The sequence below is a fragment of the Sinocyclocheilus anshuiensis genome, unplaced genomic scaffold (assembly GCF_001515605.1).
Source record: "Sinocyclocheilus anshuiensis isolate Anshui unplaced genomic scaffold, SAMN03320099.WGS_v1.1 scaffold218, whole genome shotgun sequence".
Lineage (NCBI taxonomy): Eukaryota > Metazoa > Chordata > Actinopteri > Cypriniformes > Cyprinidae > Sinocyclocheilus > Sinocyclocheilus anshuiensis.
This window is the reverse complement of record NW_015547665.1, coordinates 399379-417644: the sequence shown is the minus strand read 5'-3', so window position 1 is coordinate 417644 and position 18266 is coordinate 399379. Positions and strand designations below refer to the sequence as shown.

The window sequence follows — 18266 nt, the reverse complement described above, 5'->3', positions numbered from 1 at the left end:
AAAGGGGTCATATGATGCGATTTCAAGTTTTCCTTTCTCTTTGGAGTGTTACAAGCTCTTGGTGCATAAAGAAGATCTGTAAAGTTGCAAAGACTAAAGTTTCAAATCCAAAGAGATATTCTTTATAAAAGTTAAGAGTCAGCCACGCCATCCTAAAACGCCTCGTTCTAACACGCCCCCACATATCTACGTGCATAGAGGACCTACAATAATGTACAGTATTTGAAAAATAATGTGTTTTTTGAACATTAAAGCATGTCAACATATTCTGTTACACCAAATACACAAAATAATGATCTTTAAAATAGCATCATATGACCCTTTTAATGTAGCTTGCGCCAACAGTTGTACAGAGAAGCAGCTCAGGGAGGATGACGTATGAGTTCAGCGTTGTGCATGCGCCGGTGAGTTGTGAAAACCAACGTTTGTTAACAGGAGCAAAGAAAGCAAAGTTTCCTTACTTTAGCAAAGGAAAACCAGTCTCCTCTTGGCTTATATCGAAATCCTCTGACATTCTTCTTTACAAATTCTTGTTTTGTACTTCTAATTCGTGACCATTGTTTTGTTTTGATCTTTCCCCTGTGCATCCGCGTTCGTCACTTCTGAGCGGCACATGCGCAACGCTGACCTCATACGTCATTCCCCCGGAGCTGCTTCTGTGTACAACTTTTGGCGCAAGCTACATTAAAGTGATTATTATTATTTGAATATGGATATGTTTCTTACAAAAACGCATCAATTCGCTACAGGAGGCCTTTGTTCACCCCCTGGAGCCATGTGAGACACTTTTTTTTTTTTAATGGATGGGCGCTTTTTATTTAACTTCTTTTGGACTGATGCATGCAACACCCGCTGAGTGGCATTAAACAGCTTGAAAGATCAAAGACAATTTTTAATATAACTCAGACTGGATTCGTCTGAAAGAAGAAAGTCATATACACCTAGGATGACTTGAGGGTGAGTAATTTGTGGGCTAATTTTCATTTTTGGGTGAACTAACCCTTTAAGTTGATTTAAAGTGACCGCCAATACATTTATAATATTACAAAATATTTCTATTTCAAATAAATGCTGTGCTTTGGAATTTTTTATTCAAAGAATCTTGGGAAAAAAGCACATCCACGTTACCACAAATTTACTAAGCAGCATGACTGTTTCCAATATTGTTAATGTTTCTATTAGAATGATTTCTGAAGGATCATGTGATCCTGAAGACTAGAATAATGACAGCTTTGCCGTTCACAGAAGTGAATTACATTTTAAAATATATTAAAATAGAAAAGTTATTTTAAATTGTAATATTTCACAATATTACTGTTTTTATTGTATTTGTTTAACTAATAAAAGCAGCCTTGGTGAGCAGAAGAGACAAAATCATTAAAAATCTTAACAATCCCAAACATATTGCATGTTTTCTGAATTATAGGAATGACTTGATGTCACAAGCATATGTATCTTAAGCTTATGTTAAGACAGCATGTGCAAATAAGAATAAAAACTAAATAATAGAATAAATAAAAAATTCAATAAAAATGTAAAAGTACAGTTTAGTTTTTTTTTTTTTGGTGCTCAAAACAAAAAGCAAGATTATATCACTGTCTGAAGGGTTTTGTAGACGCTGTTATAAAATGGCACATAAAAGTACCATGGTACTACCATGTTTTTGCACATACACAATGGTAATAGCATGATATTTTTTGAAGTACCTTGTAATAAACACATAATGTCAATACCACCTGAAATTATAAGTATTTTGTTTAATGGAACTCCACAACAAACACGTCTGCAACAACATTAATCTGAATCAAGTATAACAGTTTTTGGATCTGTGCCACTGTAACAAATAGTTGCAAAGATATTTTTGGCAAAACAATCAGTATACATTTAATTACCATTGGGTAGAAAAACGAAGGCACTAGTATTTCCACATTCAGTGAATTGAGTGAATTTCCAGTGGCAAAAATCCTCAATGCTTCATTTATAAAAAGTTTTTTTTTTTTTTAACTAGCAGTACAAAACTAGTGTACAGCAGGCTGTAAAATACTTGAAGCTGTAACACTGAGAGATGGGGATGAAGCTGCAATGTGTGGACTGTAAAAGATCCATAAACGTAGCACAAAGCTGCGATTCAAACCACACAAAGCAAAATCAAATGAAAAAAATCCCAATCCCAGTCACACAAATACATATACATGTACACTTGGTGTACAAATTGACTAATATAATAAATTAGCATTTTTTGTTTTTAGTCCACTAATTATCAAAGATCTTCATATTTCTGCAAATATCAATGGATGTAGTGCTGGCTTTTATCATTCTTTAAGCTTGTAACTAAGCTTGACCCTCAGTCCCGTGGAACGCGATTTCTACCGAAGGGGGGGCCCCCGGGACCACTCTCGGTGTTTTTTTTTCTCAGTCATAATCTCACATAAAGCTACTGAATGGCTTCAGAACACCTGGAACATCCCGCACAAGATAGACCACATTTATGATATTTATAGAGAATTTTTCACCCCTTTTAGAAACTTAAAAACTTCTGCCCCCAATCATTGTAACCGAATTTAAAAATGCACAGTCTTCAATACTTTCTCCTTTTGTGTTCCATGGATGAAAGTAAGTCATGAGTTTGGAACAACATGCGGGTGAATATACAGTTTGATGACAGAATTTTGCGGTGAACAATCCTTTAAGAATGTCCTTAATATGAAAATACTTTACTTTAATACCATTTAAATTCTACCTATTAAGAATATAAGTAGTTGGATGGCAATTCAGTAATCTTCTGTGTTAAAAGTCAGAATTAAAATAAAACTGACAGAAATGCTAGAACATTTGTCAATCTATTAGCTGATGTTAACTCATCAGAAAATATGGTCTTTTTATTTATTTGCTCTTTGGTTCACATCATAAAGCCAGCAGCGACAATGGCAGCTCTGAAAAAGCCCATATTAATACACTCAGTAACTCATTTGGTTAATCTGACCTACAAAACTCGTTTCTGTAAAAGCATAGGCATAAAAAACCTGGGTAAATTTCGCTCAGCAAGTCCAGTAGGATGTTTAGGTAAAATTTGTCAGTAGTGTTCTACAACGAAATGTGCTCACAGTTCTGAAGTGCAGAAATCTACATCGACAGTGTTTAGTTGAGTCCTCAAGGATCTTACTTTTCCTCTCCAGTCCAGTGCAGGAACAAACAAGCATGTCTCTATGGATGGTGGTAGTATGGGTGAAAGAGTCTCTCGGGGGCACAGATGCTAAGCGCTGAATGCGTGTGAAGCAGTAACCGGGGGAAACGGGAGGTAAAATATGCCACGAAGCCATCAGGGACTTCACCGAGAGCTGTCTGAACCTCTGGTGGGAGCTCATGATAATGATGCTTCTGTTAAAAACATTAGAAGACAGGTTAGGCAGTATATTATATTATGTTATGTTATATTATATTTTATTTTATATTACATTTTAAAATATATCAAAACAAAACAGTTATTTTACATTGTAATATCATTAAAAAGTATTACTGTTTTTAATATATTTTTTTAATTTTGATAAGAAACTTCTTTCAAAAACGTTTTAAAAATCTTACAGACCCCTTTTGAATGATAGTGTATTTTATATTATCTTATCAGTGCAATATGAATAGTTTTTTGTGTGATTAGTGACTTTTGTATGCATATGTAAAAACACATTAAGTTCTAAACACTTACTTTATTTCTCAGCGCTCTAAGTAGGTCTCTCACAGAGTTTCCTTTATATGTACGAAACTTTCTAAGATCTGCCAGATGGAAAATGTTTTATATTAGGCATGCAAATATAAACATGAATTGAAACATTTTTCATTTCATATACATTAAAACATTCCACATTTTATTCAATATTTCTGTCAAAGAAAGATTTTATTGCAATTATTTGTAATGGTAAAGTACAGTAGTAGCAGTGCTTACCAGCCTGCAGTGGTGCTGATATGTGCATCCTCCAGTTGGTTCTTACGACAGATCTGCCGGAGTTCTCCAGACGGGCCACTATAGCACTGTCTGCTGGCTCCTTCTCTATTCTGTCACTGACATCCTAGAGCCAAAAGAACAACTTCAGCATTGCACTTTCTCACTATACACAATAAACACACACACAAAAACACACACCTGAAAGAACTGCAGCTGTTTCTCTGGGCTCCAGAAGAAGGGATGTTTGAGGATGGATGCTGCTGAAGGACGCGTCTCTGGTTCAGCACTGATCATCCGCTCAATCAGATCTCTGCCAATCACATCCTCTACAAACACCAAAACAGCCATAAAACATTAATAAGTTATTCAAATATGATTAGACAGCATAGACAGCAGCGGAACTACCACATGTCACATGGACTATTTTATCGATGCCCTTACTACCTTTCTGGGCCTTGAATGTGATAGCTGTGTTGCTGTCCATGCAGGATCAGAAAGCTCTCAGATTTCATCAAATATATCTTCATTTGTGTAAAAAAGCTCCGCTGCTTTCGAGCCGTGTGTCGCGCTCGTTCAGATGAAGATGACAACTCCCATGATTCCACACCCAGTCACGGTGTCATCTAACTACGCCTTTGTTTCTTTATTTATTTTGAATACGCGCCCTCTAGCGGCGAAAATTACATATTGTGCCTTTAAGTCAGTGATAACAGTGTCTAAACAAAACCGGACACTTCTTAAACAGACAGTACACATCCATATACTTAAAATTCATGCATGCACAAACCATGTATATCCTCCATAAAGTGGTCAAGGTTATAGATTCCAGAGAGGATATTAGCTTGACGCCGCAGAGTGTCACCAAACGGATGCTGTCCTTTGGACGTCACATAATAAAACACACATCCGGCCGAAAATATATCCACTGCACTCGTCTAAAGACAGAAAAATAGAAGGAAAGGAGACAGACTTATACAGAATATATCTTATTTGGTGAGTTTTTAAAATTCAGTTGACCACAGTATCTGTTTTTTAAACTGAACATGTGACGTGTGTGTTTGTATGCATGTTTACTGGTCGTACAGGGTTCCCTTTTGGAGCATTTATGAGTAATTCAGGGGCAATCCAGCCTTCGGTCCCTGGTATTCCAGAGCGTAGGCTGAAACTATGGCGACCATCTGGAAGCTTCTTACACAAGCCGAAATCTGAGATCACCGCCCGGACTCGACCCAGTGCCCCCGGGAGAGAGAGCAAAATATTTCGTGGCTTTAAATCCCTGTGAACTGAGCACGAGAGGGACACGTAAGTACTAATGAAGGTGGGTCCGTCTGCTTGCATGCATATATACTGTCACTATCCAATTACTTTAATAGCACTTAATAAACATTGGTGCAATGCAATACTACCATGTGCAACTGTGATGCATTTTTAAGAAGTTACAGGAAGGAAGTTATGATTGAAATCGTTGCTATGGCAACAGTGACTCACCGATGTTGAGGGAGTGCAGGTGATTGAGGCCACACATGGTCTGGTCCAGCAGGGACACTGGGTTCAGGTCTGAGTAAGGACAGCTTGGGTCCTCCACATACTGCATACCAAACAGAAAAACCCAATCAGAGTGCATGGAAACAAATCAGTTGTGATTATATAGCTGATTATACAGATGAAACTGAATGCTAAAAATGTCATTATATACTTAGAAAATACAGTACACTACAAGAATATAGTTGTGGCACATTGCCAAAGTCCTATTTGTGATCACAGTTTTTGTCTTGCTTGTTAGTAGAAATATCCAAATCCTTAAACCATCTTTAAAAATGAAGCGTTTTGCATATCTGTCAGAGAATGCATCTTGAATATAAGTGTATTTTCACTTGGCTTGGCAGACTGTTTTAAGCATAAATCTCACTAATTTATGTTATTGTTAAGTCAAATTAAAACTTTAAAAAGCATTTTTGTTAACTGAAATAAAGCTGAAATAAAAATGAAAAAAAATATTAAATTTACTAAAACTAAAATGAAAATAAGGCAAAAAAAAGTGTATTAATAATACTAAAATAAAAAAACACTGCATGTATTAAAGACACATTTAACATTTTTGTTGAGGCTACATTGTTTCAATGTTGTTATTGTTAACTAAAACTAAAACTTAAAAAGTGTTTTTGTTAATTGAAATAAAGCTGAAATAGAATAAAATATAAATATTAGATGAATTATTATGATTAATTAGAAACACATTCAGAAGTGTTAAGTGAAAAAAACAACAAACAAAATTCCTAAACTAAGGTTAAAACTGAAAAAAAAAGCTTATTCAACATATTAATAAATACTATGATAATATTCTAATACTAAAATAACTAAAAAAATACTGCATGGTTTTAAGACACATTTAACATTTTTGTTAAAGGTTAATTGTGTATATTATACTGCATTATACTTTTTGTGCAACTTGACTAACTCTAACCCTAAATGCACAAACAGTTTGTTTTCAAGCAGATTACCTTGTCTGCCACTGGTTGACTTCTCAGTTCTAATGATAAAATTCTAATGTTCCTGCCCCAGTGCAGACCAACTTTACAAATCACGATAAAACAGTGAAAAGCAGAAAGCAAACTAGTACCACATTCAAAAGCACTGTTATGTTCTACAAACACACACACACTCACTGAAACACACCTGCTGGAGTGTAGCGGCACATAGCTCTATGGCAATGTAAGTGAACTGTCTGTCCCGCTCTGTGCAGAAGTAACGGATGACATTGGGATGCTCGTCTGATTCACGGAGGAGCTGAACCTCTCGCTCTGCAAACTCCACGCACTCTGGAAGGATACGCTTTACCGCCACACGCCGACTGTCAAAATGACCCCTGCATCCATAACACCAGTGAATTAAGGGTAAAGAACAACCAACCAAACAAACCAGTGAAAAACTAGCATCACAACTTATAATAACCCACCGGAACACAAAGGTTCCCTCTGTCCCATGGCCCAACACCTCAGCAGGACTGAAAGAGATTTTTCCAACTTCCACAACGTCAGGCTGTTCACCTGAAGAATATGAGTTACACACAATTTAAAAAACACAAAGTAAAGGCTTAAATTATAGTGAACAACAAACAGGTTTGTAAATGAAATAAACTGCTAGTTTAGATAAAAGGAAAGAACATGGGCCTCATTCATGAAATGCAATTCTTATAATCAGTCATAAAAAAGCAACAATTTACTTAAAGGCACAATATGTACTTTTTCGCCGCTAGAGGGCGCGTATTCAAAATAAACAAAGAAACAAAGGCGTAGTTTGATGACGCTGTGACTGAGTGTGGAATCATGGGAGTTGTCGTCTTCATCCCCACAGCCGATGCAATCCGACGGGACTCGGGCAGAAATCATGTTCATGGATGAGCTAATGATTTATTAACATAGTAGAATGAAGCAGGGTGAGGCTGAAAGCTGTTGAAGCGAAACGAGGCCGCTGAACGAGCGCGACACAGCTCGAAAGCAGCGGAGCTTTTATTATGCCACAGTCGACCGCTGACACAATGACACTATGGACACGGTCCGTGTCACTAGTTAAAATTGCGTATTTCTCTGGATTTAAACATTCTTCGAAACATTTTGGATAATGTGAGTACACAAGTCAGCAAAATATATAAAATTGTTCTAGTGGTTTTTGGATATTTTAATAAAAAAATTGTACAAATTGTGCCTTTAAGAATAGTTTGAATTTAACAGGATTTGCACAGAAATTTGTTTTTGTATTTCATGAATAAGGTTCAATAGTTGATATGGATATACAGGTGCATCTCAATAAATTAGAATGTTGTGGAAAAAAAGGAGCCCCTACCAAGTATTGAGTACATGTACAGTAAATGAACATACTTTCCAGAAGGCCAACAATTCACTAAAAATGTTTTTTTTTATTGGTCTCATGAAGTATTCTAATTTGTTGAGATAGTGAATTGGTGGGTTTTTGTTAAATGTGAGCCAAAATCATCACAATTAAAAGAACCAAAGACTTAAACTACTTCAATCTGTGTGCATTGAATTTATTTAATACACGAGTTTCACAATTTGAGTTGAATTACTGAAATAAATGAACTTTTCCACGACATTCTAATTTATTGAGATGCACCTGTAGAATAGTTTCCGTACTTTGCGACTGAGCAGCTGTCGTAATTGGGGCGGAGTCTTTGCTTGAGAATGGCTGAGTTTGATTGGATGCAACAGAACTAGTCTTCTCTGAATGGCTGTTGTTGTTAAAGGATGAGGTTGAGGATGGAGTGTTGGGCTCTGTGGCAGCGCTCTGATTGGTCAACACCAGCAGAGGGTTGGAGTCCACTGGCTCTTCAGATCTCTGGGATTTTCTGACAGGCTAATCGAAAAGAAAAGAACAAGCAGTTTTATACTTGTTTATTTATATTATATACATACATACTTATATGCATATTAATATACGTACACATATAAGTATATAATAAATATTATCCACCTATATATTTATCCACCTAAGATGGTGTCACTATTAATAATAAATAAATTAAATAAATAAATAAATTATATATTCATTAACATCAGAAGGCTACTTTAGAGGAACACTGATACTGATACTAATTCATTCAAAACACACTTTATAAAACAGATAGTTCCGGTCCTTGATTCTGATTGCTTGAGCCAAGTTCGAAGCTGTTGTAAATTACTCTACAAACATACACCTTTGTTTACATTTGTGTGTTGCTCGGCAACCACTTTGTTGGAACCACAACCATTTCTGAGGAACTACATTGTTTGGCGGAAGAATAATATTTCTATTTATATCATTACACTTTATTTGCTTTTATCTGCTTTATTTATTTGTTTTATTTTGTGAAACCTTACTACGTATATGAGCTAAAAAGTATTAAAAAAAACTAATAAAAAGACAAATATACTAAAACTTTAAAATTAAAACTGAAAATATAAAAATAAAAGCTAATTCAACATATTAATAAATAGTATTCTATAATAGTATATTACTAATACTAAAATAATGTGTATATTATATTTTACTATGTTATATTAAACTATACTTTTTGTGCAACTAGCCTAACTCTAACTCTAAATGCACAAACAGTTTGTTTTCGAACAGATTTCCTTGTCTGCCACCAATTGACTTTTAAATTCTAACTATACAATACTCATGTTACTGCCTCATGTAGATCGACTTCACAAATCACGATGAAACAGTGAAAAGGCAAATGAGTAACTTTCATGTTGTAACACACATACACACACATTCACTGAAACACACCTGCTGGAGTGTTGCAGCACACAGCTCTATGGCAATGTAAGTGAACTGTCTGTCCCGCTCTGTGCAGAAGTAACGGATGACATTGGGATGCTCGTCTGATTCACGGAGGAGCTGAACCTCTCGCTCTGCAAACTCCACACACTCCGGAAGAATACGCTTTACGGCCACACGCCGACTGTCAAAATGACCCCTGCATGTATAATACCAGTGAATTAAAGGTAAAGAACAACCAACCAAACTATTATTACAATCCATAATAACCCACCGGAACACAAAGGTTCCCTCTGTCCCATGGCCCAGCACCTCGGCAGGACTGAAAGAGATTTTACCAACTTCCACAACGTCAGTCTGATCACCTGAAGAATATGAGTTAATCACAATTTAAAAAACACAAATATCTAAAGGCTTAAATTATAGTGAACAACATATAGGTTTGTAAATGAAATAAAAAGCTAATTTAGATAAAAGAAAAAAAAAACAATGGGCCTCATTCATGAGATATAAGCAGAACTTAATCGGAAAATAATTCTTAAAAAATCATTTCTATAATCAGTTGTAAAAAGAATAGTTTGGATTTAATTGGATTTACACAGAAATTAGTTTTTGTGTTTCATGAATAAGGCTCAACAGTTGATATGGAGATAGATAGAATAGTATCTGTACTCTGTGATTGGCCAGCTGTCGTTATTGGGGCGGAGTCTTTGCTTGAGAATGGCTGAGTTTGATTGGATGCAACAGAACTAGTCTTCTCTGAATGGCTGTTGTTGTTAAAGGATGAGGTTGAGGATGGAGTGTTGGGCTCTGTGGCAGCGCTCTGATTGGTCAACACCAGCAGAGGGTTGGAGTCCACTGGCTCTTCAGATCTCTGGGATTTTCTGACAGGCTAATCGAAAAGAAAAGAACAAGCAGTTTTATACTTGTTTATTTATATTATATACATACATACTTATATGCATATTAATATACGTACACATATAAGTATATAATAAATATTATCCACCTATATATTTATCCACCTAAGATGGTGTCACTATTAATAATAAATAAATTAAATAAATAAATAAATTATATATTCATTAACATCAGAAGGCTACTTTAGAGGAACACTGATACTGATACTAATTCATTCAAAACACACTTTATAAAACAGATAGTTCCGGTCCTTGATTCTGATTGCTTGAGCCAAGTTCGAAGCTGTTGTAAATTACTCTACAAACATACACCTTTGTTTACATTTGTGTGTTGCTCGGCAACCACTTTGTTGGAACCACAACCATTTCTGAGGAACTACATTGTTTGGCGGAAGAATAATATTTCTATTTATATCATTACACTTTATTTGCTTTTATCTGCTTTATTTATTTGTTTTATTTTGTGAAACCTTACTACGTATATGAAATAACCGTTTTATAAAAGCAATAAGCCCCGTGAAGCCGTGTTTTACAGTGAATTTATAACAGCTAAGGGGGTTATAGGCACTCCGCTTCACGTTGTGCCTAACAACGCCCCTTAGCTGTTATAAATTCACTGTAAACCACGGCTTCTTGGGGCTTATTGCTTTACTCTACTACACACCCTTTTGTGTGTTAGCAGGAAGGCAATCCATGCTCCCAGCAGCAGTGTCATCACCAGCACGGTCATGGGGTCAGAGGTCAAGGAGTCTGGCAACACGGGGGAAGTGCTGGGCTTTGTTACCAGTGGCAACTGTAAACAAAACATGACAAGTTTGTGTTTGGCTGTTCGGAATGCTTGCAATTTCATCATGCATGAGATTTTCATTGGCCTGCAACCAATTATAAAATTGCTATAGATGCTGTCTTCAAAATCTCAATTTATTTAACAATTTCGTTTAAGAATGTACAGTACAGCTCTCAAATTAACATTATAAATTGGAATATAAAGCAAAAGTTGCATAGATTATTTTTATGGTACTTTTATGTATAGATTACTTCTTATGGTATTTTTATGGTAGTATTACCTTTTTGACAGTTTTTGGAAAATAGCAGTGCAAACATTATACAAAATATCACTTTATGTGTTTTTCACAAAAGCAATAACAAAATGCAGGCTAAATAATGCAGGCTTTGAACAACATGAGGGTGAATAAATGACAGACTTTTAATTTCTGAGTCAACTGTGCATTGGACTCACAGGGTGAGAGGCAGAACGGAAAGAAGAACCAGAACCTTGAGGAGGGATGACATAACCAGAGCGCTGCAGATTCTCTGGGAAATCTCTCAACATGGTGGTGTGAGCCGAAGGAGGGACTTCATGGTGACCTACTCACACACACACACACACCGACTGAATGAACATTAAGAAATGCAATTTGCAAAAGCTCTTTCTTTTCATTTTATCCATTTATTTATGACAATGATATAATAACAAATAATATAAAATATATATTTTTAATTAATTATTTGTGATATATTCATTGTTTTTAATTAAACTTAAATTTCTATATAATATAATTAATATATGTTTTTGAATGAATAAATTACATCATTATCCATTTACAGAGAAATATTGCTGCTTTAGGCCAACAGTTTTAGGGCAGATTGGCATGTACTGTATCTCTTCACTTTACAATGAGCACAGGCCAATGGTTTTGGCTTATTTTTCTCAAATATTCAAACCTCAGTCCTGAAACTAGTGAACTAGAACTTAAACTGTGGGTGTTGCAGCATTGCATATGTATTCATCTTGAAGTACACATATTTAAGTATGCAAGTGAGCAAAATTTAGAGTGTCTGCACATATACGAAAATAAATGCATTGAAGAGTTCAAGAGTTGGCCATACCAATCAGCAGCCACTGATTCTGCAGGGAGCTGCTGCTTCCTGGTGGATATTTCACATCAGTGCTGGGTGTAATCTCACACTCAGGCCGCCCATTACCCATTGTGACGCCAGCTGTGATTGGCCCCTCGATGCGTGCAAGAGTGAGACCTTTTGGCTGAAATGGGAACAGGATAAGGTTAATCCGAAGTAAGTTTTACTATTGGTTTTGAATAATGGAGAGCAGAACTTACCACAATTGCCACACCTTGATGCACAAGAGAGGTAGAAGCATACAGATGAGAGTCCGTCTTGCCAACATAGAGAGTAGGACTATCAAAATATGCACACACAAATACATTATTACTTTAAAATAATACTTTATAATAAGGTAGTCAATTGACTTGTTGCATAGTTAATTGCCTTTTAAAAAGTCATACAGGTTCGGCATGAAAGGGTGAGTTAATGATGACAGATTATTTTGGGGTGGTGAATTATCCCTTTAAATAAACAGGTTTTGAAAACCTACTGTAAAACTGCCTTACACTAGCTGAGTCTTAGTGCTGTGGTTCTCCTTTGTGAACTGGTAGGTCCACTTCATGGTGTGGGACTGTGTGTTTTCTGCAGTGAAGGTCAGATAACGCAGGGTTTCTGTTGAGACTGTCAGATGAGGAGCTCGCCGCAGACTGTCCTGACTCCATAAGTAAAACCCTGCCACTGGAGAATCAAACTTCTGCATCCACAAGACCTCACCAGTGTCCCGATCCACCGTAACCACCAGACCGTCCCCACTGGATGCAAAGTGTGACATCTCTGTGAAACACAGACACATGCAAATTTGATGAAATCGAAAAACACCCCTAACATACTTACACATTCACAAATTCAATAGACTGGCCTGTGCATGCGTGGTAAGGAACCTACTATACTCATATTTTTTGTCATCATAGAGAGGCGCGGAGTAGTCATTGTAGGTGGCATTCCAGCGGAGCTCCTGAGTCTTCGTATCATACATGGTGATCATATATTCTGCAGACATACACAGGGAAACATGCATCACAACCAATCAAAAATGAGTGGGGTCAGTAAGATATTTTGTGAAATATTATTACAATTTAAAAATTTATATTTTATATATTTTACATTTTATTTATATTTTTAATATAATATATTTTGATATATTTTAAAATGTAATTTATTCCTGTGATGGCAAAGCTGAATTCAGCAGTCTTCAGTGTCACATGATCCTTCAGAAATCATTCTGAACATTTTTTTTAAATATTCTGATATTTTTCTTTTATAATTTTTGTCTTTACTGTCACTTTTGATCAATTAAACACATTCTTGCTGAATAAAAGTATTACTTTCTTACACACAAATGTGTGTGTGTGTGTGAGTGTGTGTGTGTGTGTGTGTGTGTGTGTGTGTATTATATATATCAAAGACAAGGTTTATGTATATGTGTTCGGACCTGTGCGACCAATGAACAGCAGAGGGGCAGAGGGGCAAATGGAGTCTGAAGAGGAGGTGCTCAGACTCGTCTGTTTTTCACCTGTCTGAGGATCAACCACAAACCAAGTGTCCTGTTTTTTACCTGGGAAAATATACACAGTACAATAAATGAGAGTGTACAAGGGCATGGAGCTTTTCACAGATCATTTTATGAACATGCTATCAGGGTTCCCACTGCTCAGCAAAACTAGTATGTCCATGACTTTTAAGCTTTTATTAATTTTCATGAATTCTGAAAGATCACACTGAGCTGGAAATCACAATTTTTTTTCATATAAAATGTCCCTAGAAAACCATCGCTACCACAAAATACAGATATCAAACACCGATTTCACCAAAAATATTACGAGCAAATATAAATGTGTTTGACATTACCTGTGTAGAGCACCCCATCGGAGCTCCTGCAGGGAGAAGACTGGACCAGTTCTGGAATAGTGAACGGGAGTTTCTGCAGAGAAGATTCATATAAATGACTGAGCTGTAACTCTGACAAACACACTCGCACCCCTGCCCATGACACTCACCATCAGACCCTCTTTGCGCTTGCCTCCTAGTACATACAGACTGCCATCGTTAGGATCTGGCAAAAAGCCTGGCCTTCGAGAGGAAACAGATAACTTTAAAGTTGGATCACAAAGAGTGGGCATTACATACCAGAATGGTGTGAGACCTGAGTGCAATTTTAAAACAATAAATAAATTGGGTTTTGGCTATTAGTAATAGTATCCAATAGCTTAAGTGATGTCATTAATAAATGTTGATTCAGAGAAAAAAGCAAGTTATTACAGTTTCATTAAAGATCAAGACACTAACGTATGGGGTCAGTAAGATGTTTTTGATTTTTGTTTTATTAATATTTTATTTAATATTATATTTATTCAGCAAGGATGCATTAAACTGATCAAAAGTGACAATAACAGCATTTATAATGTTAAAAAAGATTTCTATTTCAAATAAATGCTGTTTTTCTGAACTTTCTATTCATCAAAGAATGGTGAAAAAAATGCACGATGGTTTCACGGTTTCAAGTCATATTTCAAATATTAAGCAGCATAACTGTTTTCAAAATTGATTATGTGACACTGAAGACTGGAGTAATGGCAGATGAAAAATTAATTTTTGCAATCACTTTTAAATATATTTTAAATTTAAAGTAAAATAGAAAAAGTTTATTTTAAATAGTAATAATATTTCACAATATTACTGTTTTACTGTATTTATACTTCTTCTTCTTTTGGTGAGCATAAGAGACTTTAAATTATTATTATTTTTTTAATCTTAATGAGCCCAAATGGTAGTGTACATTAATTCAGTTTCTGAAGCTGTTAAACACTTACTCTTGGAAATAGGTGGGAACCTGTATGATGGGATCTAAGAGAGAGAGTAAAATGATTAAAGTTATTTGGCAGATATTAATTCTACAATTACACTACTATTAAAAATATGTCATGGAATAACAATTTTGTAACAACAAAAAGCCATTTACTTTAAACATTTGTATTAATGCTACAAAACAGCACTACAATATAATAATATTCTTTCTATTATGATTTATCATAATGCACATACATGCATGCAGACACACACACACCTTCCTTCAGTGTCCATTTGATGTCTCCTGTCTGTTTACTGACGGCATGCAGACTTCCATCCAGTGTAGAAACAAAGAGCAGAGATTCCGGGAGAGAGACTGAACTTCCTCCCTTGCACTGAAAGAGAAACCAGTAAAACACGATTTCACACACCTTACTGCAGATATCAGATTATTTTAAACTAATCGCTACCTGATATGTATCCAGAAATACCCACAGTGTGTGTTCTCTTGAGAATGAGTGTGTGTGTGTGTGTGTGTGTGTGTGTGTGTGTGTGTTTGTGTACAGATTTGGCTATACTTGTGAAGGCCAGCATTTTTAAAATCACATTTAGCTTTATATCTAATATGTCTGTACTCCAACATGTCTGTAAGAGTTAGATTCAGGGGGAGGGTATAGCAAATATGTTATTTACGGAAAAAAACATGTCTATATGAGGTTCTCACTACTATAGCTTCAGAGGATCATGTGTGTTTGTGTTAGAGAGCATGGTTGACAGTCAACGGCTATTAACCAGGATATCCTTCTTCTTAACGCCACTCCTATATTTACCAAAAAAACTGCCTGACAATATACGACTGAGAAGGTCTGAATGAGTCAATATCACTCAACTGTATTATGCATGTTTTAAAATTGTACTTCACATATTCCTTTTTTGCCATGGTTCTGAATAACATTTTTGAATCTTGTCACATATTTAGTTCATTACAGTAAGATATCTACCTGACCCCCTACTGAGTCCATGTGCACCCTGTAATGTATAATAAAGTTCACAATGTTTCAGAAACATTGCAAAACTGCCTTGATCCACTAAAAACACCAGTACAAAAGGTATCAAATTTACTTGTAGGATGACGACATTAAGCTGCTATTTCATTAAGGCATACAATCGTTATTTATTTTAGAGGATTCAATATTTTGAATTTCAAATTATTCATCCTGAGGGCATAAAGAACAGTGATATTACCTCAGGTCAAGCATTATAACACATGGGCCTGTAAGTGATTCAAAGAAATTATCTAATAGCATCACCTAACTTAACACTCACCACTCTTTTCTCACACATTCACAGCAATAGCACACAGCAGGTACCCGCTCTGGGAACAATGCGTCATGGATTGCGCGAGCTCTCCAGTACAAAGCCTATTAAGCGCGCGCCGATGCAGGTCTCGTGCTCAGGTTCGGGTAATGTGACACTATTGTAAAAACGCAAATTGAAATGAGCTTTGAAAAAAAAAATCAGTTATTAGGGTTGTGTTTCCAACTTCAACAAACTTGTTGCTAGAATCGCTCACCTAATGAAAGAGTCGGTCTTTTGAACCCTTTATTTTTAATGACCCGTTCGAAACGAGTCACAAATTGCCGGCATGGCACTCTGACTGTACTGGACCATTTTGTTTAGATATAAAACTGTGAGGTAGGTATAATGCAGTTAAGAATATCATGAAAAATAATAGTAATTTTATTATTATATAATTGTACTTTTTAATATTACCATACCATTACAAATATTTACCAAGAATGCAATTTCCTAAAAAATGGCAGTTACCACAGATTTAATACAGATGCAACCTACAGTAATCAAAACCCTAATAATAAAACACCAACAATTTCACTACAAAATGAATATTAAAAGCTGCGGAGGGACTTCTAGCGAGTGATAACTAAAGAATCTATGAATCGAGTTTTTGAAGAGGTTCGTTCAAACGAACCATCCGAATGAACCGATTCGCCAAAATGAATCACTCGCACGCATTATTCATTATCATTCTCTATATATTATATTACTTTAATAATTATAATAAAATCATATATTATTATAGAATAATAATAGGTAATTGTTTTTATTTTTCTTGTTTTATTTGTTTATTACTTTTTTAATTATCATTCCAAGAACCCCAGAGCACCCCGCCTCTGCTTATCCAAAAATAGATCAACACATATCCCTGTCCCCGTGCATTCCCTGTGGTGACCAGCAACATTAAGTGGTAAACACATGAGATTCATTTCCCCGTATTTACCTGTGGCACGATTCCAGCGAAGCTAAACAACAACAGCAGCAAATGTCTCCAGTCCATCATTTCTCCCTGAATCTGACAGATCCGTCTGTGGTTGTAGTTTCGGCGTTCTAGGTCCGTGTCAGTAAATATACACTAAGGTCGGACGGGCTCAAAACTCCTCCAACAAAACGCCATTATCACAAAGTGTCGGAAAAAACTTCACAGCGGCATACTCAATCACTTACAGTACCGCTAGGGTTCAGCATATGTCTGCAACATGCCAGGTAACTGATCCTATATTATAATAACAAATATTGCACATTTCCGCGTTGGGACGGAACCGGTGATGTCACTCAAATCAAGGAGCATACAGTAGAAAACTAGAAGGCACGGCCATGTTTGTTTGATTGACAGCGCGTCTGACCAATAGTGTCTCGCTGCGCTGTGTTGAAAGGCGGAGTTTCGAGAAAACTGGATGTCATTTTAAAACACGTGGAACAATAACAGTTTGGCCCTGACAATTGATGACAACACGGCCTGTTCTGTCTCTTTTTCTTTTACTTTCGAAGTTCAACATAGAATATTCTCTCTGCTTATTAAGTGGGCAAAATAACATTTTCTGCAATTTTAGTGCCATCAGAACAAACTATTTTATTATTACTTAATTAAAATGAAGAAAAACAACATACTGAAACATGTATGACCTTTTATTTAAAACAAAGACTTATACAGATACCGAGCAGACCTGTATAACTACATCGAATGCAACATATAGATTGATAATGTAATATAGGGGGGACCTGGGCTAGTTGTCACTCTTTACTCCAGTGAATATTAACGTAGCTTTATGAAATTCAGTGTCTATGTAGACACATACGCATACTATGGAAAAATAACTAAATGAATAAACAAAAAATTCAAATAAATAAATAAAACAAGGATGTACTTAAATGTGTTTTAATACAATTTTGTGAATTACCTCAAAATGTATGAAAATATACCATTAGCATACCATTAGCTTTGCTGCCCCCTTGTGCAAGATTTTTAGCGTCAAGGCCACCAAATGATTTTAGAAGGAACCCGCAGTTCATGAATATTTCACACACACACACACACACACACACACACACACACACACACACACACACACACAAACACA

The 18266-nt window shown here is 35.9% G+C and overlaps 1 protein-coding gene across 2 annotated transcripts; it reads right to left on the bottom strand.

Moving 5' to 3' along the window:
- Positions 1-1746: 1746 nt before the first annotated feature.
- Positions 1747-17491, bottom strand: LOC107702527 (serine/threonine-protein kinase/endoribonuclease IRE1-like). 2 transcript variants are annotated; one of them, XM_016504874.1, is made up of 22 exons: positions 17129-17491; positions 15107-15224; positions 14853-14886; positions 14040-14112; positions 13891-13963; positions 13475-13597; positions 12928-13032; positions 12549-12816; positions 12258-12336; positions 12028-12181; positions 11378-11505; positions 10802-10930; positions 9890-10109; positions 9492-9582; positions 6617-6806; positions 5429-5528; positions 5024-5223; positions 4728-4875; positions 4139-4266; positions 3941-4064; positions 3704-3771; positions 1747-3378 (listed from the first exon to the last, which is right to left on the bottom strand). In XM_016504874.1, exons 1-22 carry the CDS (start codon positions 17186-17188, stop codon positions 3205-3207), a joined length of 2787 nt encoding a protein of 928 aa, XP_016360360.1. In that variant the 5' UTR covers positions 17189-17491; the 3' UTR covers positions 1747-3204. The 2 variants fall into 2 exon arrangements, with proteins under 2 accessions (XP_016360360.1, XP_016360361.1); XM_016504875.1 differs by lacking the exons at positions 9492-9582; positions 9890-10109 and adding exons at positions 6897-6987; positions 8092-8311.
- Between the last annotated feature and the right edge of the window lie 775 nt (positions 17492-18266).